Source organism: Neomonachus schauinslandi, chromosome 3 (genome assembly GCF_002201575.2).
Source record: "Neomonachus schauinslandi chromosome 3, ASM220157v2, whole genome shotgun sequence".
Lineage (NCBI taxonomy): Eukaryota > Metazoa > Chordata > Mammalia > Carnivora > Phocidae > Neomonachus > Neomonachus schauinslandi.
This window is the reverse complement of record NC_058405.1, coordinates 188531533-188558853: the sequence shown is the minus strand read 5'-3', so window position 1 is coordinate 188558853 and position 27321 is coordinate 188531533. Positions and strand designations below refer to the sequence as shown.

Genomic DNA, 27321 nt, shown 5'->3' with positions numbered 1-27321 from the left:
GTCCAATGGATGGAAATACTGACTTGATTTTAGAAAATGAAACTAGGAAACTAGGTCCCAGAGCTGGTATGCCACTTACCTCAGTCACATGACCAGTGATGTGACCTAGGGTCTACAGCTTCATATCTCCCAGAAGTCTCTCTCTGCCACAGCAAGTGGGAGCTCAGCAAATACCTGCTGTATAGAACAGATTATATGGGGTTTTTTTACTGAAGAGGTGCAGGCGGGCCTGGCACCCTGACTGTGGCAGAGACACTGAGGAAGCCATGACCTCCCTCATGTTCATGGCAGCCCTGGGGGCCAGAGCAGCTCTGAACCGGGGGGGGGGGGGGACTGAGTTCAGAAATGTCCAACTTCCCTCTCATCTGCCCCCTGAGGTCCGACTGCTGCCTCACCGATGAATCCAACCGGGGGCAGGCGGCAGCCGGTGGTGTCCCCACGAGGGTCGACCTCAGACCCAGAGCAGGACAAGGAGGGAGCGGGCACTGATCAGCACAAATACTTCCTCCAGACAGGAAAAACAGTCCTCATCTTGATCGGGCTCCATGAAAGCACGATGCTTATTTTGTGTTTCTTGCCAGGTTACTGAGGATATTATTGCAAACCAAGAAGAAGAGGAGAAAAACAAAAAGAAGAATAAGAAGAAGGCCACGACATCCAAGAAACCTAAAAAAGAAAAGGAAAAGAAAGGCACAAAAGAAAAAAACAAGGTAAGGAATTTGGAATTTTAAAAGAAATTTTCTTTTAAGTGGCTTCTTTGCTTTGAATCAGTGGCATGATCTCAACTCTCCTGAGATCGCACTCATTCGTTTCCTAGGAAACCATTCTACCAGCTGTTTTTCAATATTTTTTTATGTTGCTCGATCACCGGTCATCATCCTCTCTATGATTTATAATAAAGACCTATTAGGATAAAGGTGGTTTTAATGACTTTGATACTTTATGTGTTATTCACATATGTGATAGCTTTGACTTTTTATTCCTCAAAATAAATGATCCCCCTCGTCTTTCCTCAAGGTAGAGACCAGGTGACCACTGCAAAGTCAAAATAATAACTACTTTAACCGAAGTGAGTTTGTTCAAATTTTTCACTTCACGTTGACTTATTGGATATATTTTATTGGAAGTTTTTGTTTCTTACTACCCAAAGGAAATCCGAATTCAAATAGTGTCACTTTGGGCCAGGCCTCCCCTTGTGCAGTGGGGGAGGAGGGGCGGCTATCCTAGGGCAGAAACTGGAGGGGTCTTCACCCTCGAGCATGTGGAGAGGTGCACTCCCAGGACGGCATTCTCTCAGCAGAAACTCCATCTATGGGAGATGGAGCTCGGACTGGAAGCTGGAATCATCCTAAAGCATGATTATGTTTAAAGAAGCATGTCTGCACAGACAGATCCTCCTTCACAGCTGACCAAAACTCTGATCTGAATTGACTCAGGAGAATGGATCCTTAAGGGTTATGATCCATCTGTGACTCTGTCCAGAGACAGAAACCCAGCTCTTGCTCAGGCAGCAGTGGTCACATTCCTCATGTTCCTGGAGGTGGGTTCGGGAGAGAAATGGGACAGGCTGCATCATCAAGGACAAGTGATTGGACCAAGGAGTCAGAAATTGTGAGCAGGGGAGAAAGGAGGATGGTGGATATACAATGACAGTACCCAAACTCCAGAACTCTCTCCAAAACTCTCAATTTTTCCCCCTTGAGAATGATATTCTCTGTAGGCTTTTCATAGATGGCTTTTATGACATTGAGGTATGTACCCTCTATCCCTACACTGTGAAGAGTTTTAATCAAGAAAGGATGCTGTATTTTGTCAAATGCTTTTTTCTGCATTGAGAGGATCATATTGTTCTTGTCCTTTCTTTTATTAATGGGATATATCACATTGATTGGTCTGCAAATATTGAACCCTCCTTGTAGCCCAGGAATAAATCCCACTTGGTCATGGTGAATAATCCTTCTAATGTACTGTTGGATCCTGTTGGCCAGTATCTTGGTGAGAATTTTGGCATCCATGTTTATCAGGGATATTGGTCTGTAATTCTCCTTTTTGGTGGGGTCTTTGTCTGGTTTTGGGATCAAGGTAATGCTGGCCTCATAGAACTAGTTTGGAAGTTTTCCTTCCATTTCTACTTTTTGAAATAGCTTCAGAAGAATAGGTATCAGTTCTTCTTTAAATGTTTGGTAGAATTCCCCTGGAAAGCCATCCAGCCCTGGATTCTTCTTGTTTGTTGATTACTGCTTCAATTTCCTTGCTGGTTATGGGTCTGTTCAGGTTTTCTATTTTTTCCTCTTTCAGTTTTGGTAGTTTACAAGTTTCTAGGAATGCATCCATTTCTTCTAGATTGCCTAATTTGTTGGCATATAGTTGCTCATAATATGTTCTTAAAATTGTTTGTATTTGCTTGGTGTTGGTCGTGATTTCTCCTCTTTCATTCATGATTTTATTAATTTGGGTCCTTTCTCTTTTGTTTTTGGTAAGTCTGGCTGGAGGTTTATTGATCTTGTTAATTCTTTCAAAGAAACAGCTTCTAGTTTCATTGATCTGTTCTACTGTTCTACTGTTCTTTAGGTTTCTATTTCACTGATTTCTGCTCTAATCCTTATTATTTCTCTTCTTCTGCTCGGTTTAGGCTTTATTTGCTGTTCTTTCTCCAGCTCCTATAGATGTAAGGTTAGCTTGTGTATTTGAGACTTTTTTCTAATTTTTTGAGAAAGGCTTGTATTGCTATGTACTTCCCTCTTAGGGCCGCCTTTGCTGCATCCCAACGGTTTTGAGCAGTTGTGTTTTCATTTTCATTTGTTTCCAAGAATTTTTTAATTCTTCTTTAATTTCCTGGTTGATCCATTCATTCTTTAGTAGGATGCTCTTTATCTTCCAAGTATTTGAGTTCCTTCCAAATTTCCCCTTGTGATTGAGTTCAAGTTTCAAAGCATTGTGGTCTAAAAATATGCAGGGAATAATCCCAATCTTTTGGTCATGGTGAATAATCCTTAAGACCTAATTTGTGACCCAGTATGTGATCTATTCTGGACAATGTTCCATGAGCACTCGAGAAGAATGTGTATTCTGTTGCTTTAGGATGCAATGCCCTCGTATATATCTGTGAAGTCCATCTGGTCCAGTGTGTCATTCAAAGCCCTTGTTTTCTTGTTGATCTTCTGCTTAGATGATCTATCCATTGCTGTGAGTGAGGTGTTAAAGTCCCCTATTATTATTGTATTATTATCAATATGTTTCTTTAATTTTGTTATTAATTGGTTTATATATTTGGCTGCTCCCAAGTTTGGAGCATAAATAGTTATAATTGTTAGATCTTGTTGGATAGACCCTTTAAGTATGATATAGTGTCCCTCTTCATCCCTTACTAAAGTCTTTGGTTTAAAATCTAATTTTCTGATATAAGGGTTGTTACCCCAGCTTTCTTTTGATGTCCATTAACATGATAAATGGTTCTCCACCCCCTCACTTTCAATCTGGAGGTGTCTTTGGGTCTAAAATGAGTCTCTTGTCCATCGATAGATGAATGGATAAAGAAAATGTGGTATATATATACAATGGACTATTACTCAGCCATCAGAAAGGATGAATACTTACCATTTACATCAGTGTGGATGGAACTAGAGGGTATTATGCTAAGCGAAATAAGTCAATCAGAGAAAGACAATTATCATATGGTTTCACTTATATGTGGAAAATAAGAAACAGCACAGAGGATCATAGAGGAAGGGAGGGAAAACTGAATGCGAAATCAACAGAGAAGGAGAAAAACCATGAGAGATTCTTAACTCTAGGAAACAAACTCAGGGTTGCTGGAGGGGAGGTGGGTGGGGGGATGGGGTCACTGGGTGATGGACATTAAGGAGGGCATGTGATGTGATGAGCACTGGGTGTTATATGCAAGTGATGAACTATTGAACTCTATATCTGAAACATGATATACTATAGGTTGGCTAATTGAATTTAAATTTTAAAAAATACCCAAACTCCACATAAATGCAACATTTTGTATTTATGGAAGCCGACATTTTGTGATGAAAGCCAACATTTTATTAAAAATCCCTTGCATGATTGCAGCCACCCAGCTGGAGGCAATTGCCCCTTTTTCAAGGCTCATCTCCCGCACAATGATCAGCAGAAATCTTCCAACTGCACCCCCCCCCATCTGTCTTTGTCCTTCTCCTTAACCATGTTTCATTGCTGTGAACAAAAGAAGAGAAATCTTTTCCTGCTCACTCTGGGCACAACCCATTCCACTGTAGTCCCCAGCTCAGTCCCCAGCTACCCGGTATGTTGTGTTGACCCCTCACCTAATTCCTGCCTTGGAATTATTCCGGGTCTAAAGGAGCTGCTCCATGCAAAGTCCCACCACCCACCCCGGGGCAGCTGCATTCAGGGAGAGCCATGTCCAGGTACAAAGACCCAGCCCCTCACTGGGACATTTCTGAAGGGTTCTCCTAGCTCCTGGGCTCTCTGTGGGGTCAGCTGACAGCTCACATCCAATTGCATCACAGCTCAGTTACATTAGCTTCTCTGTCCAGTGCTGCTTCTCTCCCTCCATCCTTGTGGGTGGTGTTCCCAGTAAACCACCTGCACGGCCTCCATCTTAATGTTTCCAGGGAACCCAACCCACAAGGCCACCGGTTGCCCTACTGCTCTGCTTGTGCCCCCAAACTTCTAACTTGTTGCTGAAAAAAATAAGAAGAGAGCTTACTTGGTAGTTAATATTTAAGGACCTCCTCTCATTCTGTAAGATAATTTTGAAGCCGTGCCTAAGAATAAGGACAATTGGAAGAATTTCAATTTTATTCTAAGCATTCCCTTCCTCTAAATATGCATTAGGGAGTTTGACACTTGCGAATTAAAAATTCACTGTTAATGAAGCTTGTTCCATAAAAAATCTTAAATTATCAGCTATACAATCTGGTCTTTATTGAGTGAAGGTATTTTATTAACTAGCTATTAAGGAGTCATTTAATGATGAACAGTTTGGGACAAAAAGAAAGTTTGAGTATATCAGTACTTATGAAGTAGTTGCAAAGGAAGGGCAAAATCCTTCAGAGTTACTTAGAACTGAATTTTTTCATGAAAAGTACAGGTCTACACAGTGACAACATGATCATAAATGGTACTCGCTACTGAAATTGATATATTTACATTATATTGCTACTCATCTTTGAGGTCAGATTACCTTTTTAAAAGTCTTATTCTAGAATCAATCCCAAGGCTTCTAGAAGCATTCCTGAGACAAGCTATCAAATCTTTGTATGAGAATTGGTATTTTGACCTGTAGAAAAAGGCATCTATTATTCATCCTGGTTAAAGGGTAAGGCAGGGGAGAGAAGAAACTAGTTTTGTTTAGCTTGCATAACTGACTCACCCCTAACGTTGTTTCACAATGGCACAGCTCTGGGATTATCCTTCAGGTATTTTTATAAACTTGGTCATTTCTCGATTGCTAGTCTATATATAGTCAGAACACTTGGGAAAGACCTCATATTAAAAACAAAAAACTGAGGATAATCTGAATATTTCCACTCACCTCCATAAATGGAAAATAGACTCTTGTCAAAATATCACAGGAGTACAAGCTTCGTCAGTCCACAAGATGGCTACAGATGAGCATAAGTGGCCACAGAGGGGCTGTTGACAGGGGTTTGGTGGTGCGTGGATCAGAAGACTGGATGGGGACCAGGGACTCCAGGCAGGATTCCAGGCAATCACTAAGCCCGAGAACCAGAGGACAACTTCAGAGCAGGGACAACAGACACCAGGGAGGGTGTCTGATGTGAGGCTGGGAAAGCTTGGAGCAGCCATGCATGGGGCAGAACCTTCTGGAGAAGATGAGAGTCATCCTGGGGGCAGTGACTTGAGCAGACTTGAGCTGTGTGAGTTGTAATCTAATGTTTGTGGTTTGTGGTTTGTGGCCGTGGTTGGGATGGCCTGTGGGTGAGGAAGTGACTGAGACAGGGAGATACTTCGGTCCAGGCTGGGAGCACCACGAGACAGGAAGAAGGGTCAGTGCAAGCCCAGGTCCCACCCAAGGACAAGTGTGGGCCAGGAGTCAGAGCCCCTCAGAAGTTTGCATCCATGCACCTGGGAGGATGCATTTAAAGCCAAACGTCATTCACAGGGTCGAGATCAGAGCAAGTGAGTTCCGTTGACCTGGTTGATTTTTTTCTGAAAATAACGAAGAAGGGAAGGTACGTCCAGCTGGTGGTACGAAGATCTGGGCTCATAATCAGCAGTACAGTAACACCCTTCCCAAGCTCACAAAGACCCACAGTCACCTTTTTATGACCGCTTCCCTTCCCACCTCAACCCCTTCCTGGGGTCACCTCCATCTGTGTAAATGTGTCTCCGAGTGACGTACCCAAAACCTCTCTCCCCTGACCCTACTGCCACAGGAGAGGGCTCCCCTTAGACACTCTGTTATTCTGGACTCTGAGGATTAATGAGTGTCCCTGTGGAGTCTTTTTTTTTTTTTTTTTTTGTAGAGTCTTAAGACTTTTGAACCTGGAGGTGAATGGAAGGAAGTTTAAGAGTGAGAACTTATAGGTTTCAGTGTCCCTGCTTGGATTTCCAATTTACTGTGGGGCGGGTGGCATGAGAAAAGAGAGGGTCTCTGTAATTGTGCACAGCAACATTGTAAAGTAAAATAACTGTGGGGGCACCTGGGTGGCTCAGTCAGTTGGGCATCTGACTCTTGATTTCAGCTCAGGTCATGATCTCAAGGTCGTAAGATCGAGCCCCACATCGGGCTCTGCACTCAGCAGGAAGTCTGCTTAAGTTCCTCTCTCTCCCTCTCCCTGTCCCCCTTCCCCCCCACTTGAATGTGTGTGCTCTCTCTCTAAAAAAAAATAAAAATAAAATAAAATAACTGTGGCTGGTAATCTTACATTCATTTGATCATTTCATCAAAAAAACTTTGCAAACAATTTAATGTTTTAAGCATGAAATTTTTCAGTTTTGTATCTGGACCCATCCAGAGATCCCCTATACTGAGATGCTGAAGAACAGAAGCAAAGAGATTGGTCTAGGGGTTTTCACCTTTACCAGAGCTAGTAAAGGGAAAACATAAAAGCCCATAAACAGCTTCAAAGATGGGCTTTCAAGAATTAAGCTTTTCATCCCCTAGACAAGAAAAGGAACGTCTATCTTGTACCTTATACAAAAATTAACTTAACGTGGATCATGGACTCACATGTAAAACTGTAAAACCTTTAGGTAAAAAGAGGGGGAAAAATCTTCAGGATCTAGGGCTCTGCACACCGTTCTTAGACTTGACACCAAAAGTATCCATAAAAGGAAAGATTGATAAATTGGACTTCATCACAGTAAAAAATTTTTATTCTGGGAAGAGGATGAAAAGACACGAAAATGTTTGCAAGCTATAGATCTAACTAAGGAAGTGCATCTAGAATATACAAAGAATTCTCAAAATTCAACAGTAAAAAAGTTCTTTCTTTTGGATCTTTGGTTTGCAAACCATCTCTGAAAGTGTTAAGGATTGGCGGTAAGGAGATCCCTGTTAAGAATAAGTGATAGAGAGGAATGCTAGTGTCAGGACATCCCTGAAAACCAATAGCCATCTTTGCAAATATGCTTTCAGTATCAAAATTACACCATTTACCTGACAGGTCGGCTGTGTGGATGTCACGTTGGCTTTAGGAGCCAGTAAAGGAGCACTGGAAAGCCATCCTCACAACTTTTTCCTCTTTGTTATTTTTCAATCCATATGTTAAACCATTTGGAACTATTTTAAATGGATTTTACCTGTCCGGAACACACGATCATGTGAATACTTAAGAGTCTTCTCTATATTCACCAAACTTTGTGCTAAATCCTGGGAAGAGCCTGGCACCCACATACAGCATCATTAGCTTTAAAAGCTTCTGTTTGTCTGTGGGGCCACCCAGCCTTTCTGTGACCCCAGCGCCCCTTCTCCAACCACCTGGCGCAAGGAGGTGCTCCATACTGAACCACTGAGCCAACCACGTTCTTATATTATTTTAGAGGATTTCAAACGAAATTCTGTACTACTTCACAAAGATGGAGATGTGAGTGTTGTGAATTCCCGGAGGCTGTTATCAGGAATAAGGATGTCATCTTGGAAACGTCCGTATTGAGCATATTCTGTGTTCATTGAAGGGCAGCGAGAGAGGAAGATAAGAGGAAGTGAGCAGCTGCCCAGCTCCAGAGGAGACAGGCGTCCTTAACCTCAAGGAACAGAGACCCCAAGGATAGACTCCCTGAAATTGTATGTAAACGTTTACATGAAAATGCATTCCTCTAAGAAGGAGTGTGAGTTTTCTTCACGTTTCCTTCTACCTCAACCACTCAAAAACCACTGCTTCCAGAAAGGAACAGTGGTCTAAATCCCGAAAAGGCATGAATAACTTTGATTCTTAATCTCAATGGAACTGAGAGAAAAGTGTGGGCAGAAAAGTAAAGTGACATTCTAAATGCAAGTTTGAAAATAGTTAGAGGATGCTTAATTTTTTTTTTTGCAATGAGCTATCACATTATTTTGGTGCATTTTTTTTTAAATGTGGTTAATAGTAATGAGAGCTCCTGGGTTGATTTTCACTTCTAGATCTAGAATTGGAGTATAATTTCACTCCTAGTTGAGTGGAAAATAATCAGCCTCTTTCAAATCACAGTAACCCCTCCCCCAACCTGGAGGACACAGACCTAAGGGAACAATCAGATTATCTGAAAGCCACTGAGTGACCAATCTGACATTTGAACCTATATGTTCAGAGGTATTTGCCAAATGCCCGCACTTTAAAAATGTAACAGAGGTGGTCCTATTTGCACTTTGCCACGTGCCCATTCAAGTGAAGGATCCCCGGTTGTCCTGTGCTGGGATTCTCGGACTCTCACTGACCAGGCTTTGGGACGCCCCTCCTATTACGTCACACTCCCTTCCCCACCCCACTCCAGAAGTGGGTGCCAGGAACTATAAGCAAATCCTACGCAGTACGGAGAGAGTCTTTTTCATCTGGAAGAATCCAGAACAGCTTCACAGAAAAGGACATACTCACCTCAGACCAAAGAGCAAATTTCCACAAAAGAAGATGGGAAAATGGAATTCTGATGAGAAACAAGATGGGCACCTCCACCTCCCCTCCAGCCTTTCCTTACTTTGCAGCCAGCTTGATGTCCCTATAAGCGGCTGGAGGAAGGTGGGAAGACTCAGGCTGGGAATCAACTTTCAGAGCAAAGAAGGAACCAGAACATCAGAGAACAGGACCAAACTCAGGGCGTGGGGTACCCCGGGAGAGGTGACTGAAACAGGGGCACCTCAGTGAGCCTGCAGGCGGAGCTAAGTTTCTAGAACCATCCATGCCCTGGTTGGTGGACGCAACATGCCCTGCTCAGACTGGCCAGCAGAGAAACTGCCCAGGTGGGTGGGCAAGGGGTCAGACCTTCGCTCATAAACCAAGAAAGAGCCTGTGTGCCTTACCTTAGTCCAATCATCAGGATGTGTTTGCCTTGTACTGTCTAGTCGGGACAAAGTAGCCCTGTAATTAACAGAAGTATCATTCTTCTTTAACAGGAAGAAGATGAGGGCTGGAAAATGTCACCAAGTGTCTTCCTTTCTATGATGGAGGAAGGAAATAACGTGTACAAAGGTTGGTTTAGGAGAATATGCGGGGCAACTGGGAGTTACCCTGTCCGCCCAGCATGACCCCTGGCCCTAGCACCCAGCCTGTGTGGGGAAGAATTAGGCGCTCAGTCGGGAGAGGCTGAAAACATGCAGCTCATAGCCCGGACTTCCTGTCCGTCTCTATTTTAAAATTCCTTTGAGTCGCCTAAAGGCATAGGATCGGTAAAAAGAGCCAGGTATGAATAGTACGAGAACACAATCGAAACCTCCATTCTGTTTTCGAACCCGTAGGACTTCACCTGAGCATTCTCTTGCTGGGAATGAAAGGGATTGTCCTGGATTGTTTAAATTAATAAAATCAATACCAGATGTACAATAAAATGTTTTAATCCTGTAAGACCAAGACAGATGCCCGCAGACCGACACATAATTCTTTTGTCCATTGTTCAGCATAATTAGCATAGTAGCTAGAATCTGAGGGGAGCTGCAAGTGTAGGAATTGGTCTTTCTCACATTCCTATTACAATTTACTGGAACAATTATCCAGCTCCTTTGGCTCCACTCCACCCTCAGGATGAATCCCAACACAGGATGACCTGCCACGATGACCCCGCTCATTGGTGCTTTTTGGTAATTCCTAAAAACTGCAACAAGGATGTGAAGTAGAATATTTCCAAACGTCAGTCATGCATGTGCTTTCTCCCTAATTCTGGTCTTATCTGGACAGCACTGGTACTATTAATTACTTAACATATTTTTTCACAGACTCGTGGTTTTTATCCCCAATAAATTGAGCCTCATCCTCAGCAGCAATATCAACGACATTTCAGGGCGCCTGGGTGGCTCAGATGGTTAAGCGTCTGCCTTCGGCTCAGGTCATGATCTCAGGGTCCTGGGATCGAGTCCCGCATCGGGCTCCCTGCTCCTTGGGAGCCTGCTTCTCCCTCTGCCTTTCTCTCTTGCTCTGTCTCTCATGAATAAAAAAAAAAAAAAAAAAAATCTTAAAAAAAAAAAATATCAACGACATTTCAGGTTTGAGATGCTCGTTGCATAAAATAAAAACATCCGTGCACCACCTGAACTTCTTTCACTTTCCACTAGTGGTGAGGGTCCCACCCTGCACACAATGCTGAACAAGGGGGTAGGGGACAGGGGACATCAGCAGGATTTGGCAGCTGTTTTAATTGGGGAGGAAGGAAGTCGAAGCAGTAGCCTCACGTTATTAGATACCCAAGGCACACAAGCCTTTGTGTTTTCCATGCTCGTCTCATTTGATCTTCAGAACAACCGGGAGAAGAAACACAACTATCCCCCTATCAGCAGGTACTATTTGAGCACATGCTGCCACTCCAGTTTGAGAAGTCAAATCGGTTTTTTTAACATTTTATTTAAATTCAAGTTAGTTAGCATACAGTGTATTATTAATTTCAGGGATAGAGGTCAGTGATTCATCAGTTTCGTATAACACCCAGCGCTCATTCCATCATGTGCCCTCCTTCATGTCCATCACCCAGTGACCCCAACCCCCTCACCCACCTCCCCTCCAGCAACCCTCAGTTTATTTCCTATGGTTAAGAGGCTCTTATGGTTTGCCTCCCTCTCTGGTTTCATCTTATTTTATTTTCCTTTCCCTTCCCCTACGATCCTCTGTTTTGTTTCTTAAATTCCACATATGAGTGAGATCATATGGTATTTGTCTTTCTCTAACTGACTTATTTCACTTAGCATAATACCTTCTAGTTCCATCCACACTATTGCAAATGGCAAGATCTCATTCCTTTTGATGGCAGAGTAATATTCCATTGTATATATACACCACATCTTCTTTACCCATTCACTGGCGATGGAATCTGGGCTCTTTCCACAGTTTGGCTATTGTGGACATTGCTGCTATAAACATTGGGGTGCATGTTCCCTCAAATCACTACAAACCACAGTGCAGAGCAATCGCTATCAGACACATTCACTCACTTATATATTCACTCAACAACCACTGTGTCCAATGTGCAAGGCTACCGTGAAGATACAAAGACGGCACGCACCATCAACCTACAACATACTCGGTGTGGTGAGGTGGATGAGGTGGGAACAGGGACACAAGCTGAGTGGCTTGTGCGAATTAGGCTGGCAGCAACAGCATCCAAGGCCCAGCTAGGAACCGCACGCATCCCAAGGCAGGGTCACCGGCGTGCAGTGGATGCCACCGGAACTCAGGTGTGTCTGCAACAGGAGGTGCCCTTGTTCACATGCTACTTTGTGCCCCATTGCTTTTGCTCTTTACAGCCACCCTCATGTTCATATTCTACACATCTGTCACCAAACTCCACGGTCGTTGTTTGCACCTCTGAACAGATCAGGTCACTGGCCAGTTCATGTTCTGCTGAAGTCCTCCCTCGGGCAAGTTTTCCTCAGCATGTGGAAGGCCTGGCTGCCTTCTCCTCGGAAATAACTATCAGGAGAGAGTAAGGGGAAAGACAGATCGGTGAGAGACAGCCAAGCCCTCCTCTGCCATAACAGGGAGTCAGGGGCTCCTGTCTCAAACTCATAAATCAAGAAGTAGCAGTGTGACCACATGACAAGCATATGACAACAGAGACACAGATCCAAGAGCTCCCAGGAAGCTAGACCACCTCACACCCGCCTCACACCCGCCTCACTCCCGCCTCACTCCCGCCTCACACCCGCCTCACTCCCGCCTCACTCCCGCCTCACTCCCGCCTCACACCCGCCTCTCGTGGGTTCTGTGCTCTTCCGCCAACAAGCCAGTCACTCCTACCTCAGGGACCTGGTGCTGTCCATTCCCCTTGCCTGCAGTCCTGGTCCCTGCAGGCCTTCCCCGAGACCTTTGTGGGGTAACAGTCTCCAGCCTCACCCTGTGCCCACCTGGCTTTACTGAGCTCCAGCTGACGGGGATGTGGGTGTCCCTGCTTCCCCACCCCAGATGTCAGGGCCCCCCGCTGTCTGCCCACTCTGAGAGCAGTGCCTGGCCCACAGTCAGGCTCCATCAACTCATGATTTAAACTTACGAATAAATCGGATTTGCAGATAAATCTGAAACTATTCCATGCAATTTTAAATGAATGAATGAATGAATGAATACAGGAATGAATGTCGTTGGACAGTTTCTCTGGAAGGCAGAATTAGACAGTATTTTGTCATAATCCTTTCCATATTCTCCGACTTGGTCTAAAACAATGTGCGTGTATTATTTTGATAAAAACAAAAATTAACTTGGGGAAATCTGATGTTCTCGTGGGAAGCCAAGGCTGGTGACCTGCTGACCCACTCAGGAAAGCTCTTGAGGCTTTCCACACCGTTTGTGTAATATGTTTCCATTACGCTGTTTGTAGAATATCTGTTTCCATTAAGCCTAAAAAAAAAAGAACCCAAGCAGTGGTCACTTGGGAGCAGGAAGCGTAAAGGACCATTTTCCTAGCTGGGTTTGTGGCATTTCCTGTGTTATCTGCCAGGTCTCTGGTCATTTAAAGAAATTAAATGTCTTCATCCTAGAATTCTTTTCTCAAAAATCAAAGGTTTTCCTTTTCAAAAAAGACATTAGCATTTTAATCACCCCCCTACGTGAGAAACTGCCCCGGCCAGCTTTTCACACTCTGGGGATGAAAGCTCCTGGGGCAGTTGTTAGTGCTTTGAGGGCCCTGAAAAGCTTCCTGCATTTGTAAATGTCCATGAAATTCTTGAAGGGATTGAGAGGTGCCCCGTGCAGAAGTGTCATGAGAAAAGCAAAATTTCCGCGCAAAACCAGGACCATTCAAAGGGCGGTCGAGGTGAAATCAGCAAAGGACACTAAGCACCGCTTTATTTGTGAGACACAGTTACAACTCCAGAATGAGAATTTGTTACGAGGTGCTTTTACATAAATAATCGCCTCGTGTTCCTTCCTGTTCAATATTCTGCGTCCCCTTCTTTAGGAAATGCACGGCTTCCAGATTTTGGCAAGTCTGTCTAGTGAGAAAGCAAAGTAGCTTCCTCGCCACCGCAAAGCTATTTTGCTGTAAAATATCTTAATAAAAACAGGTGAGCTTTGCTGTTGGAGATTTAACGATCGTGTAAGGGGGACATCTGTTAAACAAGAGTTACTGGTAAATAGCACTTTTTAACACGTTTAAACCCTTCATAGTATTTTCAAGGGGGAGAGCTTACAATTTCAAACACGTAAGAAAAAGTGTTGTAGTTTACATACATTTTAAAGTTTTCCACAATTTAAGTTCATGTGCATTTCAGAAAATGCACTGAGAAAGGACAGTTACCTTCAAATGAGGGAAGTATAAACTAACTCTTCCTTGGGTGAATATGCACCTTACAGACCAACCACAAAATCTACCTGCTGGGGGGGGGCCTGGGTGGCTCAGTTGGTTAAGCGACTGCCTTCGGCTCAGGTCATGATCCCAGGGTCCTGGGATCGAGTCCCACATCGGGCTCCCGGCTCAGCAGGAAGCCTGCTTCTCCCTCTCCCACTCCCCCTGCTTGTGTTCCTGCTCTCGCTGTCTCTGTCTCTGTCAAATAAATAAATAAAATCTTTAAAAAAAAAAAAAATCTACCTGCTAGGGGGATTCGGGGCCAAGAATAAATTCAATTAATGACTTAAAACGTGTTTTACATCAACGGGCTGATATAGGCAATTTATGCCATGCAATATTTCTCATTCCCTGACTGTAAAACACAGGATAGGCCTCTCTGGCTGGTACTCAGTCACAGAACTGATTATTTAAAATAATAAAAATTTAGCTCTTAGCTTTCTAGCAATTTCCTGTGTGCCCACTCCTGTGGGGGTGGCCTCCATCCCGTCTTTTTTGGATCTTCTCCCTCTTGGTCTTCATGGAGATGTGAACTCCGTTCCAGGCTGGTCACCTGCCCCGTCAGGTGATGACATCCTCTGGGGTCATCCACGGACAGGCAGGCATCCAGGAGACAGGTGCCAAACCCACTCCTGGCCCCATCATCCCTTCTTTGCCCCAGAGGCAGGGCCACCTGTCATGTGGCCACCCCGAAGGGGAAAGACACATGGGTGACTCGGCTCTATGAAAACTGTACCATGTTTGTGACTTAGTTCCTTTCTATTTCTTGTAAGTCTACAGTAGCCACCCCAGAAGAAACTGGGGTCCTTTCATCATCCTTGGTTTCCAAAATCTGTCCCCCCAGGTTTGCACCACCATAGGCTGTGACCATGGCAGAGACCCTGGCTAGCACAGCGACTGGCAGAGCCCTACCTGGCCACGCCCACCTCGGTCCTCTGATGGGAAGCGGGGGGAGCCTGAGAGCCCTTGCTGGACCCGGATTCCAGAGGGGCTCTGTTCTGGCCAACACCCAGCCCCACAGTATGCACCGGGAGTGAGGTGGGCCTGCCTGACTTGTGTGGGGCAACACCTTCTGGTCACCATTTCCACTTCTGGAAATTTCCATGCCAACCACTGGGAGCATTGTCAGGTCTTCTGCCTGGGGCTCCCACACTTTCAGAGAACTGGAGCCGCATTTCCACGTCCCATCTTCCTGTAGTTTTCCCGTCCACAGGGTCCTGACCGATCACCTTGAGACGACACATTCACCGGCCCTCAGGCACCCATCCGTCACTTCCACTTTGCTGACAGGTGTCTGCTCTGGGCACAGCTGTCCTGCAGAGTCCCCCTGCCCCTCAGGAAGTAGGAATTGTCAATCAGGAGGATGAAAACCATAAGATGAACAGCCGAGAAACAGTAGGATGGGCGTCCACCTGACCCCAACCGTGGGCTGCATCCCCTGGGCAGACATCAGATGGCCAAAACCCTTGGGGCAATTTTTTGCCCATTGGCCAGGTTTGAGTTGTGCATCAGAATCTCCTTGCTATGCTGTCCATCTCTCCTGGATCTGCAGCTTTTCCTGGGTCACACCACATCTTGTCCCTTCTTTTGTCTTGGTCTCTTTTGCTGACCCCAGACCCCTGTGATTGATTTGCAGATTTGACCCTTCCCTCTCATTTGTTTGCCCAGGGGTCTCTCCAGACACCTTCTCCACTTTCAATCCTCATGATTGACACCCCTTGCTCTCGACAGCACCCAGATGTATGTTTCTGTCTGTGTCTGTGACTGTCCCTCCCTTCTCAGTCAGCTGCGTCAGGGGGCACACTCCTGGCCAGTCTCAGGATCCCCCTGCTGTGCCCATAAGGGAGGCCATGGTTGAGAAACCTCTGCCCATTCATTCACATGCTCACTGCCAACCAGCCCCGCACAGTCCCCCCTTCTTCCCAAGTGGTAGCCAACATTGGACAGGGGTGGGGAGCCTCTGCCTGGTCCCTGTGGCCCTCCGTTGCCTCCCCAAGTTGAAGGGCATCACTGTCCTAAGGATGAGCTCCCAGTGAAGTAGCCAAGTTGCGTAGGGGTTGCAGGTTGAGTTCTGGCAAGTTTCCATCACATTCTGAGCACAGATTCTGGGAAAAGATCTCATTTCCCAGACTGACAAGTCTCATTTTCCGTAGGACACCACCCCACATCCGAGTGCCAGGATCCCGCTAATCTGTACCTTGGCCCACATTTGGAATTCCCCCTCTGAGAAATGAGCTTTAGTTCAATTTTTTCCAGTGATACAAAATTATCCTTATTTCCTCCAAGGTCACGTTTCTCTAACTACCCTCTTCACTGCCAGGGCCAGGCAGAAGGGAAAGGCAAAAGGGAAATGTAAAACATGTATGATTTCAAACACATCCAAAAAGTAATTCAAAAATATAGCTGTCAGGGGGAAGTCATGGGTACTTGTATGTTCAGGGCTGTCTTTTAACAAGGGGCTGGGGTCAATCACAGATGGGTTCAGCTAGCAATAAAATCTTTCACATTTTAGTGAATCATGGGAATAATGAAAGTTATATAAAACATATTACAAAAATAGTCATCCCACATTTGTCTAATTATATAATCCCACAATTAATGTATTGTTTTTTACATGGTTATAATCATAAGAAGAATATTACTTGTATCCTACTTTTTATTTTATGTTTTCACATTAGTAGTTTTCTTCTTCATCTATGATAATATAATATTATATATTATATATTATTATATATCTCTCTCTCTAAAAAAAGATATTATACAAGCACATTTTTCCCATTTGGGAAGTTGGGGGGAAAAAAGCACATGAGTCTCATCACTCTGCCATCAATAATTTCTTGATTATTTTATTCAAACTTGTATTCCACGCAATAGAATAGAAAGTTAGACTTGTGTTTTATATTGCAATAACTGTTTTCGTTCATCTTCATGTTGAAAAAAAATTCATTTTCCTTTCCTTGATCCTTCCGGACCCCAGACCTGTGGAAGAATAAAGACGAGTCATGGAATTTCCCCCAGGACTATGACCCGGAACTGATCAAACAGGAGAAACGGAAGGAACTGGAGTCGGAGATCAGAGTGCAGGTAACACCGCATTTACATTGCACGAAAACAAATCATCAGCGGCCGCCATTGGGCTTCTTCACAATTCCCCATCCATGGCCAACCCAGATTTTACGCTATTTTTAAACTTCACAAAGAAAACACAAGGCTCACAGAGTCACTCAAAAGTGGTGTGTTTTGTTCTCGCCTAGGTGGATGAGCTAATGAGACAGGAACTAAAAAACTTGAAACTGGCTGTGGACAGAGAAAAGGAGCCTCCGGTCAAAGCAGCAAAGAAAAAAGGAGGTAAAAAGGTGAGTAGCAAGCGAGCATGGGAGGGATGAGGCAGATGCAGACTCGAATCACGAGCAGGAGAGCCGCCCAGGCGCCCAGTGCTGAGTCTGGTGTGATACCTGGCACAGGGAAATGTCTCCCTTGGGGGGATGTGCCTTGTTCCACCAGGTAGTCCTCAGGGATATGGGCTCATAAATGGGATACATCCAACAGTTTGAGTGTAACCCGCCCCACCCCTCCTCACTGCAGACTCGCATTACCCAAGCCCCACAGATAGGATGAGGAGCATCAGGGAAGCCAGTGATGTGCCTGGAATATCTGCCCCTCTCTCCCTGTAAGGAAATCTGTAGGGGAGGCCAGTGGCAATGAGCAAGTTCTTTGTGAATAAGGGATCAGATGAATTGAATTTTAAATTGCCACCAATCCATCTCACAGTGTTTGGGAGTAGCCAGTTAGATCCCAATATGCAAAGTTCATTTACTGGGCCCTGTGAGATAATAGAAAATATATATAGGTCTTTGCCTCCAGTTCCTGGCACAGAGCTCCTAAAACCCTTGTAAATCCTTTAGTCATGAGAGTACTTGGAGCATATTTGTTCTAATGAGACAGCTCAATGGTTGTGCCTGCGTGAGGAAGCCTCCATGAAATCCCGATAATGTCAGGAGGGTGAACACATGCACAAACCAGGAGAGTGACCACCCTGACTCCACAGGGACAGAAGCTCCTGCACTCGGGACCCTCCCAGAACTCACCCTAAGTACCACTTTGTCTGGCTGTTAGTCTGTACCCTTTATCACATCCTCTAGTAAACTGGTGAACGTGAAGTGTTTCCTTCAGTTCTGTGAGCCACTGTAACAAAGTAATTGGACTCAGGGAAGGGGTTGTGGGAACCTCAGGTTTATAACCAGTAGGTCAGAAGCACAGATGACAACACGGACTTGCGATTGGCATCTGACGTGGTGGGCGGGACAGAGCCCTCGGCCTGTGGGATCTGATGCTATTCCTAAGTGGATAGTATCAGAATGGAGTCAAGTTGTAGGACACCCAGCATTGCTTGGTGCAGGAAACCCACACACGCACATCTGGTGTCAGAAGGGTTGTGGATGTGGTAGTCACGTGGGAGCAAAGGAGACATACAGGAGGAAAGAACTGGCTTTTTCCTAACCTAGGCCCCTACTTCCACTTTCATTCCACAGCCAGCCCTGCCCCTGGGGCCTGAATCCTCCAGGGAGAGGCCAGACTTGCCCTCCTTGGCAGTGTCAGCAGGGGGCAACCTTTGCCCCTTTGATGGCTTTCTCAGGGTTCCGTGGCTGATCAACCCTTCTTGCAATTCACGTACTCTTAGAGCTTTTCATACATCCAGCTCCATGAGTGTCTAGTTCAGCCAGTCCCTTTAGGATGATGCTATCCCGATCCATTTTGTGTTGAGTTTACAGTTTCACAGCTTAACTCTGACTTTTCAGTTCGACACCTGAATGTCCTTCATAGCCCTCCTTGAGGATACACCCCTGAAGCCTAATGAGGGTCATCTATAGGTTATTCTCTTACTAGTAGGTGAGGGCACTTATTGATGACACCACTGATCCAATTGATGTCTTGCATATCTGCATGAAAAAGTGATGTTTTGATGATTGAACATGGAATTCAAGCCAAACAAAATGGGAAATGAAGGCAGGAAGTGGCTGTACCCCTCTGGCTGAAAATAGCCTTTCTCCTTTTACCCAACAAGTATCATTGTGCAGGCCCAACATCAGACTGGGCTTCCTCACCCTCTCACACTACTGGCCTCTCTCATTCCTTACAGCCTGGTGTCTGCCATTTCTGTGTCATGACTCATGATATGTCTCAGGGAGGGGTTGCTATGAATTTCTCTCTTGGAATTAAGCTGGTTTATCATGCAATGGGTGCTCAGGGTATCCCAATAAGTTGATGGTAATTGTGTAACTATGGAGTTTTGAGTGCCCCAAATTCCAATCCAATGACTTAGGCATAAACTTCGGAGACATACATTGGATGTGGTTTTAATTTCGTTAGCTGAAACTTAATCAACTATACCAAATCCCATCCTCAGGAAGACCATTAGCAGAAGGGGAATAGTCAACCTCGTACATAGAAAAGGAGAAAAAGGACTCAGAGGAGTAGAGTTAGGCAGTATTACATCATCATCTAGAGAAAGTGACTTGATCAGAGATTATACAGCAGCCTGAATCTTCCTTTCAAAATACAAATCTGATCTTATCACTCCATACTGAACCTGTTCAATGGCATTTTAATCTTCTCAGATAAAGATGACAATGTTCAGCCAGGCTTACAAGGCCATGTCTGACCTGGCCAGTGCCCTTTTCCCCAAGCTGCACTTCAGCACCCTGACCTTCCTCTTTGTCCCCCAAACCCACTGTGCTCCTTCCCACCACAGGGCCTTTGCACATGTTGTTCTTGCCCAAGAAGTATCTTTGCTCCCATGCCCCCAGTCCCTAGCCTTGTTAACTCCTACTCATCCCTTAGATCTCAGTCCAAGCCTTTCTTCCTCAGGGAAGCCTTCTGAGCTATCCATAGTAGGTCTGCTTTCTCTGCATACACTTGGCACTGTCTACTAGGTCTTCCTGGTGCTTTATCAGAGCTTTAATGTTATATTTACTAGTGAGATCATTTTGTTGGTATCTTCCTTCCCAAATCTACTCAAGGACTGTAAGTGCAGGAACTGTATGATTGTCTTTTTTGCTTGTTCACCATTGTAACCCTTTCTGGCACAAGGCAAGTCCTCAGTACGTATTATCAAATAAATTAGTCAAATCTAGATCCCACGCAGATTGATTCCTATAAGCTAAATATGTGCCTCAAGACGTCACAGTATGGCATCAGCAGCAATTCACAGCATCCAGCCACCTCCCTTGCTGATTCCATATTCACCAAGCAAACTTCCAATGAGTTATTATAGTTTCATGTTGATTTTTCTGTAAGATGGAAGACTACAGGGTCTGATTCTCTTAGCAATTGTGTGTCTCATTTTCAAATCATCAACTTACATTACCATCTATCCCACATTCTCCTGTAATTTGTAGATCCAAAATTAGGCTTGGGGAACAGACTATCTTTATTAATTTTTTTCATTCAATAAGTATTTATTGAGCACTATATGCCAGGTATATTTCAAAGCATTCAGAGTACAGAAGAGAACAAGACAGACAAAGCTTCTGTACTGACAAAAGCAAGTTTCCACATCTGCAGGACTGGATTGCTCTGGATGTGCTGTCATCCCCATGATGACATCACTGGGTGAGGTCCTACCTCTCAGGGGCCCTCTGTTTCCTAAGTCCCTCTCCTGTTGTAATCACAGAAATTTTAAGGATATAGGAGTTCCTGGAGAAGCTAAGAAGCTCCTTGAGGGTAAAATTCTTGCCTGACTCTATTTTTTGCATTTCCCAGACTGCTAGCATATATAAGTAGGAGAGGAAGGAATGCCGTATTTAAAAATAAATTGAGAATCTAATTTTAAAAGAAACAAATGAACATTCTACAACTGAAAATTGCAGTAGCAGAAATTAAGAACTCCTTGAACCAGTTTAACAACAGCATGGACATAGCAGAAGAAAGGTTGAGCTTAAAGACCAGCCAATAGGAAAACTAAACTGAAGCAGAAGAAGAAGAAGACTATAAAGAACAGAATAGAGAATAAGAGACCTTTGAGACATGGTCAATAGTTGCACTATATGTGTAATTGGAATCCCCACAAAAGAAGGAGAATGGGAAAGAAGCAATATACGAAAAAGTAATGTCCGTGAAGTTTCCCAATCAGATGAAAGACGTGAAGCCACAAATTCAGGAGCCTTAGTGAGGTCCAAGGATGAACACAAAGAAAACCACATCTCAACACATCGTAGTCAAAATAGGTTTGTTTTGTTTTTTTTTTAAGACGCATTTCCTTCAAGGAAACAAAAATAAGAGTAAGAATTACTGCTGACTTTCTCAACAGAAACTATGAAGCCAGAAGGCAATGAATGGCATCTTTAGAGATTGGAAAGAATTAACTGCCAACCTAGAACTCTGGACCCAGTGAAAATATCCTTCAAAAATGGAATGAAATAGAGATGTTCCCAGACAGACAAAATCTTAGAGAACTTAGCAGCAGCAGATCCACAATATGAAAATACTAAAAAGATATTTTTCAGGCTAAAGGAAATTGATCCCAAATAGAAACAAAGGAGTATAAGAAGGAATGATCAGCTGTTAAAAATATAAAAGACTAGGGGCGCCTGGGTGGCTCAGTCGTTAAGCATCTGCCTTCAGCTCAGGTCATGATCCCAGGGTCCTGGGATCGAGCCCCACATCAGGGCTCCCTACTCTGCAGGAAGCCTACTTCTCACTCTCCCACTCCCCCTGCTTGTGTTCCCTCTCTCGCTGTCTCTCTCTCTCTGTCAAATAAAATCTTGAAAAAAAAAAAAAAGACTACTTTTAGAATATTCTATTTTTTAAGGCAAGAATAGTAACAAAGTCTTACGTATTTATAACATGTAGAAATAAAATATATGACAACAGTAACCAATAAGATAGGTAGGGGGAAACGGACTTGTAAGGTTGTTGTGTTGTTCAGGACACCATCAAATGCTAGCCTAAGGTAATTTGTAATAAGTTAGTAATTTATTTTGTAATTCTTTAAATGATACTATATATAATAAGTAAAAGTGAACAAAAAGTGAGAAAGTAAAAAGTACTTGATTGATTAGAAAGAATACAGAAGGGGCGCCTGGGTGGCTCAGTTGGTTGAGCGACTGCCTTCAGCTCAGGTCATGATCCTGGAGTCCCGGGATCGAGTCCCGCATCGGGCTCCCTGCTCGGCAGGGAGTCTGCTTCTCCCTCTGACCCTCATCCCTCTCATGCTCTCTGCCTCTCATTCTCTCTCTCTCAAATAAATAAATAAAATCTTTAAAAAAAAAAAAAAGAAAGAAAGAATACAGAAAAGGAAAAGAAAAAAGAACAGATTGCACAATTAGAAAACAAATATGAAGATGATAGAATTAAACTTAAATTTTGGTAGAGGGATAGACACATAGATCAAAAGAACAGAACGCACAACCCAGAAGTAGGCCAACACTAATATTCCTGACTGATTTTTGACGAAGGTACAAAATGTAAGGAAGAATAACCTTTACAGTACATGGTGCTGGAACAATTAGATATCCACAGACAGAAAAATGAACCTTTACCTACGTCTCATACATTTTACAAAATTTACAAAAATTAACTCAAACTGGATGCACTTAAATGGAAAATGTGCAACTTTAAAACTGTTATTATAATATAGGAGAACATCTTTGGGATCTAAGGCTAGGCAGAGTTCTTAGTATAAACACCAAAAGCAGAATTCATAAAAGGAAAATTTGGACTTGATCAAAGTTAGAAACTTCTCCTCCGTGAAAGATTCTATTGAGAGCATGAGAAGACAAACTACAGACTAGCAGAAAATATTTGCAAACCACATATCTGAGGAAGAGCTAGTAACACAGAGCATACAAAGAACTCTCAAAACTCAGCAGTTAAAAAACAACCAATTAGAAAATGGGCAAAAGACACAAGGAGGCATTTCACTGGTGTGGCTATACAGAGGGCAAATGAGCACAGGAAAAGATGCCACTAGCCATAAATGCACATTAGAATCCCAATGAGAAATTACCACACACTCATGAGGGTAGCAACACCAATTGCTGGAGAGAATGGGAAGAAACTAGATCATTCATACGTTACTGGTAGGAATGTGAAATGGTATTGGCACTCTGAAAAGCAATTAGGCACTTTCTTTGCAAACCAAATATGCAACTACTATACACCCCAACAATTGCACTCATGGGCATTTATCCCAGAGAAACAAAGACTCACGTGCACGTGCGCACACACACACTCACACACACACATACCTTAATTCATAACTCAAAACTGAAAACAACAATAAAAAAGAACAACCACTGATACATAAAATGACCTCTCCCAATTTCCTGAGAATTATAATGAGTGAAAAGCAAAAAAATACATACTCTGTGATTTTGTTGATACAACATTCTCAAAAGGACAAAATTACAGAAATGAAAGAGAGATTCGTGGTTTCTGGGGGTTAAAGATGGGGTGTCTGTGGGAGGGAAGTGAGTGGGTCGGGAAAGGGCCACTTGAGGGATCCTGGTGGAGACAGAAATGTTCTGTATCTTGACTGTTCCAGTGTCAATACCAGTGTCTTGGTTGTGACCTTGTAAGATAGTTCTGCAAGATGTTACCATTGAGAGAAACCTGGTAAAAGTTGCTCAGGATCTCTGCATTATTTCTTACAACTTTATGTGAATCTACCATTTTCTCAAAATAAACATGTTAGTGTGTAAAAACCTGAAAATCATGAAGTATCTCTATGTGCAATCACATCAGTGAATCTTGCAATCATAATAACGGCTGAAGGAAGTCAGACATAGGGAGTTTACAGTGTACAACTCCGTGTAAAACAGCAGGCGGTGTGACTCTACAGGGAGGTCAGAAGAACAGCCACACACAGACTGGAAAGCAGAATGAGAGACAGATCAGGGGTGATGAGGAGATGTTCTAGATGTTGAACCTGGCAGTGTTTAAGGCAATCTGCCTGGACATGGGTATACTCACTCTGCGTAAATTATACTGCAATAAAATTCATAGTGAGTGAGGACATAGATGTGGAGGAATGAAAGATGCTGAGACAGTAAGAAAGTGCTTGATAGCCTGCGTGATGGGGAGCATGGGTGGCCCGAGGAGGTCTGAGAAAGAACTTAGCAGCAGGAGCTAGGAGCCAGGAGAGGACGAGCACCAGGCTGGAAGAACTCCATCCACCATGCTGGTGAACTTTAACTTCATCCTGGGTGCAATGGGGAGGTACCAATGGATGTTTTAAACAGAGTAGTGAAGCGATCAGCAGCACTGTTTTGAAAGATCATTTTCCAAGCACGTCCCTCCAGCTGTCACAGTAATCAGAATACAGAACCCTCTGGGAACCAGATCTGGGGCCAGATGCTAACAGGGCATGAGATTAGGTGTCAAAGACTGGCACAACTTGATGACCCGAGCATGCAGCACTCTCATCCTTTGTAGATGAAAGCCCACAAGAAGAGAGCCAGAATGCTCGGAGCCTGTTGGCAATCGGGCCCTTTGCAGGCTTCACAGGGTGACCTCACTGTCTACCACCGAGGGACATGCCCACATAAGCAACCTGCAGTTTCCCAGGCCAAGCCCTCCATCCAGGAAAATGTGGCAACTGCACGTCCAGTGTGCCACAGTGGAACTTCCATCCCATTCCCTGCCACCACGACCAAAAACTGCTGCCCTACCTAAGTTCTAGAGCTAATTTGCTCACTTGTGTTTACTAAATTATTGGTTATTTCCATTTTTTCCAGAAAAAGAAAGGGAAGAAAGGCAAAAAAGGGAAAAGAGGGAAGAAGGACAAAGATCTGACAGCAGACAGGTGAGGTGTGCCCTAGCATTGTTCTGCACGTTGAGTGCCAACCATCCCCCCACCGCCCCGCCCAGAGCAGAGTATAGGTCACAACCAAAATCCACGGGCCCAGCCTGAGAAAGGCATCCCTCTCTGCCCACCACACCTCCTCCACCCTGGAAATGCTGGGGTTGCTTTTCACTCCTGCATGAAGAGTGGTCTCCTAGCCTGCAAGGTGTATGCCAAAGGATGGACACCAGCATCACCTCTGAGATCATGCAACTTTTCTAAGTTTTAAAATTTGTAGGGTTCTTTTTTTTAAGATTTTATTTATTTATTTGAGAGAAAGAGAGAGAGTGTAAAAGCACAGGGAGGGGCATAGGGAGAGAGAGAGAATCCCAAGCAGACTCCCTGCCAAGTGTGGAGCCTGATGCAGGGCTTGATCCCATGACCCCGAGATCATGACCTGAGCCAAAATCAAGAGTTAGATGTTTGGGCACCTGGGTGGCTCAGTTGGTTAAGCGACTGCCTTCGGCTCAGGTCATGATCCTGGAGTCCCTGGATCAAGTCCCTCATCGGGCTCCCTGCTCGGCAGGGAGTCTGCTTCTCCCTCTGACCCTCCCCCCTCTCATGTGCTCTCTCTCATTCTCTCTCTCTCAAATAAATAAATTAAAAAAAAAAAGAGTTAGATGTTTAACTGACTGTGCCACCCAGGCACCCCCAAATTTGGGGGGTTCTTAAGAAATTGTTCAAGAAACAGCATCCTGATCCAACTTTTTTTTTAAAGATTTTATTTATTTATTCATGAGAGATAGAGAGAGAGAGGCAGAGGCAGAGGGAGAAGCAGGCCCCCCGCGGAGCAGGGAGCCCGATGCGGGACTCGATCCCAGGACCCTGGGATCATGACCTGAGCCGAAGGCAGACGTTTAACCGACTGAGCCACCCAGGCGTCCTCTGATCCAACTTTTGAGGGAGTACTAACACTCTTGGAGGGCAGAGACTGTTCCCATTTTCTGCCCCATCCTGGGTCCAGCCCAGTGAGGCACTTCACAAGTGGTCATTGAAGAGAAGGATGGGGTTTCAGCTCATTGAGGAGTATTTCCATTGCCTTGAGCTCCACTGGCCAAACTTTGATACTCATGAATCATTTTAAATACTCATTTTTTAAACTGAAACATCCCTTCAGTTCTTTAATGCTGGAAATAAATAGGTCTTAGGTTTTCAGGTATTTTCAAGAAATGTAGTGGAATCTAAAAAACAAAATGAACAAAATAAAACAGGTGCAGGAAACAAGCTAGTGGTCACCAGCTGGGGGAGGCCTGTGGGACAGGTGACATAGGGGAAGGGGATCAAGAGGTATAAACTTCTTATAAAATAAATAAGTCATGGGGATGTAATAGACAGCGTAGGGAATATAGTCACTAATATTGTAATAACTGTATTGTGACAGACGGGGATTAGACTTACCATGGGGATCAGTTTGTAATGTATAAAAATACTGAATCGCTATGATACACATCTGAAACTAATAGGACATTGTATGTCAATTACACTTCAATTAACTAAGCAAATAAAAATAAAATAAAATACAATCCCTAATAAGTGAATGTCAGAAATCATTCTGAAGGTATATCTTTCTTCTCATGGGTTTTGTTAATGGATACCACGTATTGCTCCCTGTTTGGGAGTATTTCCTAGTCATCCCCTGGCTACCGGGGATACATTCCAAACTCTGCTTGAGAGCAGATCCATGAGAAAGGAAGCCAGCTTACAACCATCCAGAAGGAAATAGGAGACAAGAGTGCTCCAGGGCTAGGGCACATGCCTGGAGCCCTGACAGGAAGCCTCTGGAAAGACAGCCAGAAGGGCATGTGGGCTTTGGCTTGTGGAGAAAAGGCTCCTACAGTGTTCCTGTAAAGGCAGGTTTCTTCACTTGATTCTCCATCGTTTGGGGACAGGTTCAGGGTCAAGATGCTGTGGCTGACTGCTGCCTAAGAGGGGCTTGGTCAGCATCCTGAGAGTCAGTTGCCCAGTTCCTGGGTCACCAATCCCTCCGAGCACCAACACTGATGCCTCCTGGGGACCCAAGGGGCAGCACAGTCCCTTCCCTAGATGGGGGTCCAGCCCATGCATGCACACAGTGCCACAAGCCACAGGTGTCTTTTAGTAGCTTGTAAAACCTACTTTTCTCCTTTGCTCTCACGTTAGTCCCCAAACCAAGAACAGTCTTGCAGGTGAAGAAGATTATGCGAAGTGCCTTATCCAGACACAAACCAGAGCTAAAATCAAATCTACCAATATGACCCGATCACTAAATTAAAATTATTCATTCACATTCTCATGCATGTAAAGATGGGATTACCAAATTAAAACGCAGCTTTAACAATACAGATCACACACACACGTGGCTGGTGAACAATACCCGTTAGACTTTGAATATGTTCTTGCATGTGCCTCTGTACAGATGAACTGTTGTAAATGAGCCGCAAGCCCTTCTCTAGCGAAAGGAAGAGAGACCAGGATTATTTTATCCACTTCTATGCCCAAATGTACAGAAACAGCTGGTTATCTCATTCCTGGAAGACTTTCATTTCATTTCAATTTTGGAGACCCTAGGT

General features: G+C 44.1%; 1 protein-coding gene across 1 annotated transcript in view; it reads left to right on the top strand.

Moving 5' to 3' along the window:
• IQCA1 (IQ motif containing with AAA domain 1) overlaps positions 1-27321 on the top strand; it is a 159203-nt gene that overhangs the window by 86450 nt on the left and 45432 nt on the right. The window contains exons 8-12 of the mRNA XM_021678956.1: positions 582-710; positions 9563-9638; positions 16907-17013; positions 17184-17285; positions 24672-24733. Coding sequence (XP_021534631.1) covers positions 582-710; positions 9563-9638; positions 16907-17013; positions 17184-17285; positions 24672-24733 — 476 coding nt within the window. The remainder of the gene's footprint in view (positions 1-581; positions 711-9562; positions 9639-16906; positions 17014-17183; positions 17286-24671; positions 24734-27321) is intronic.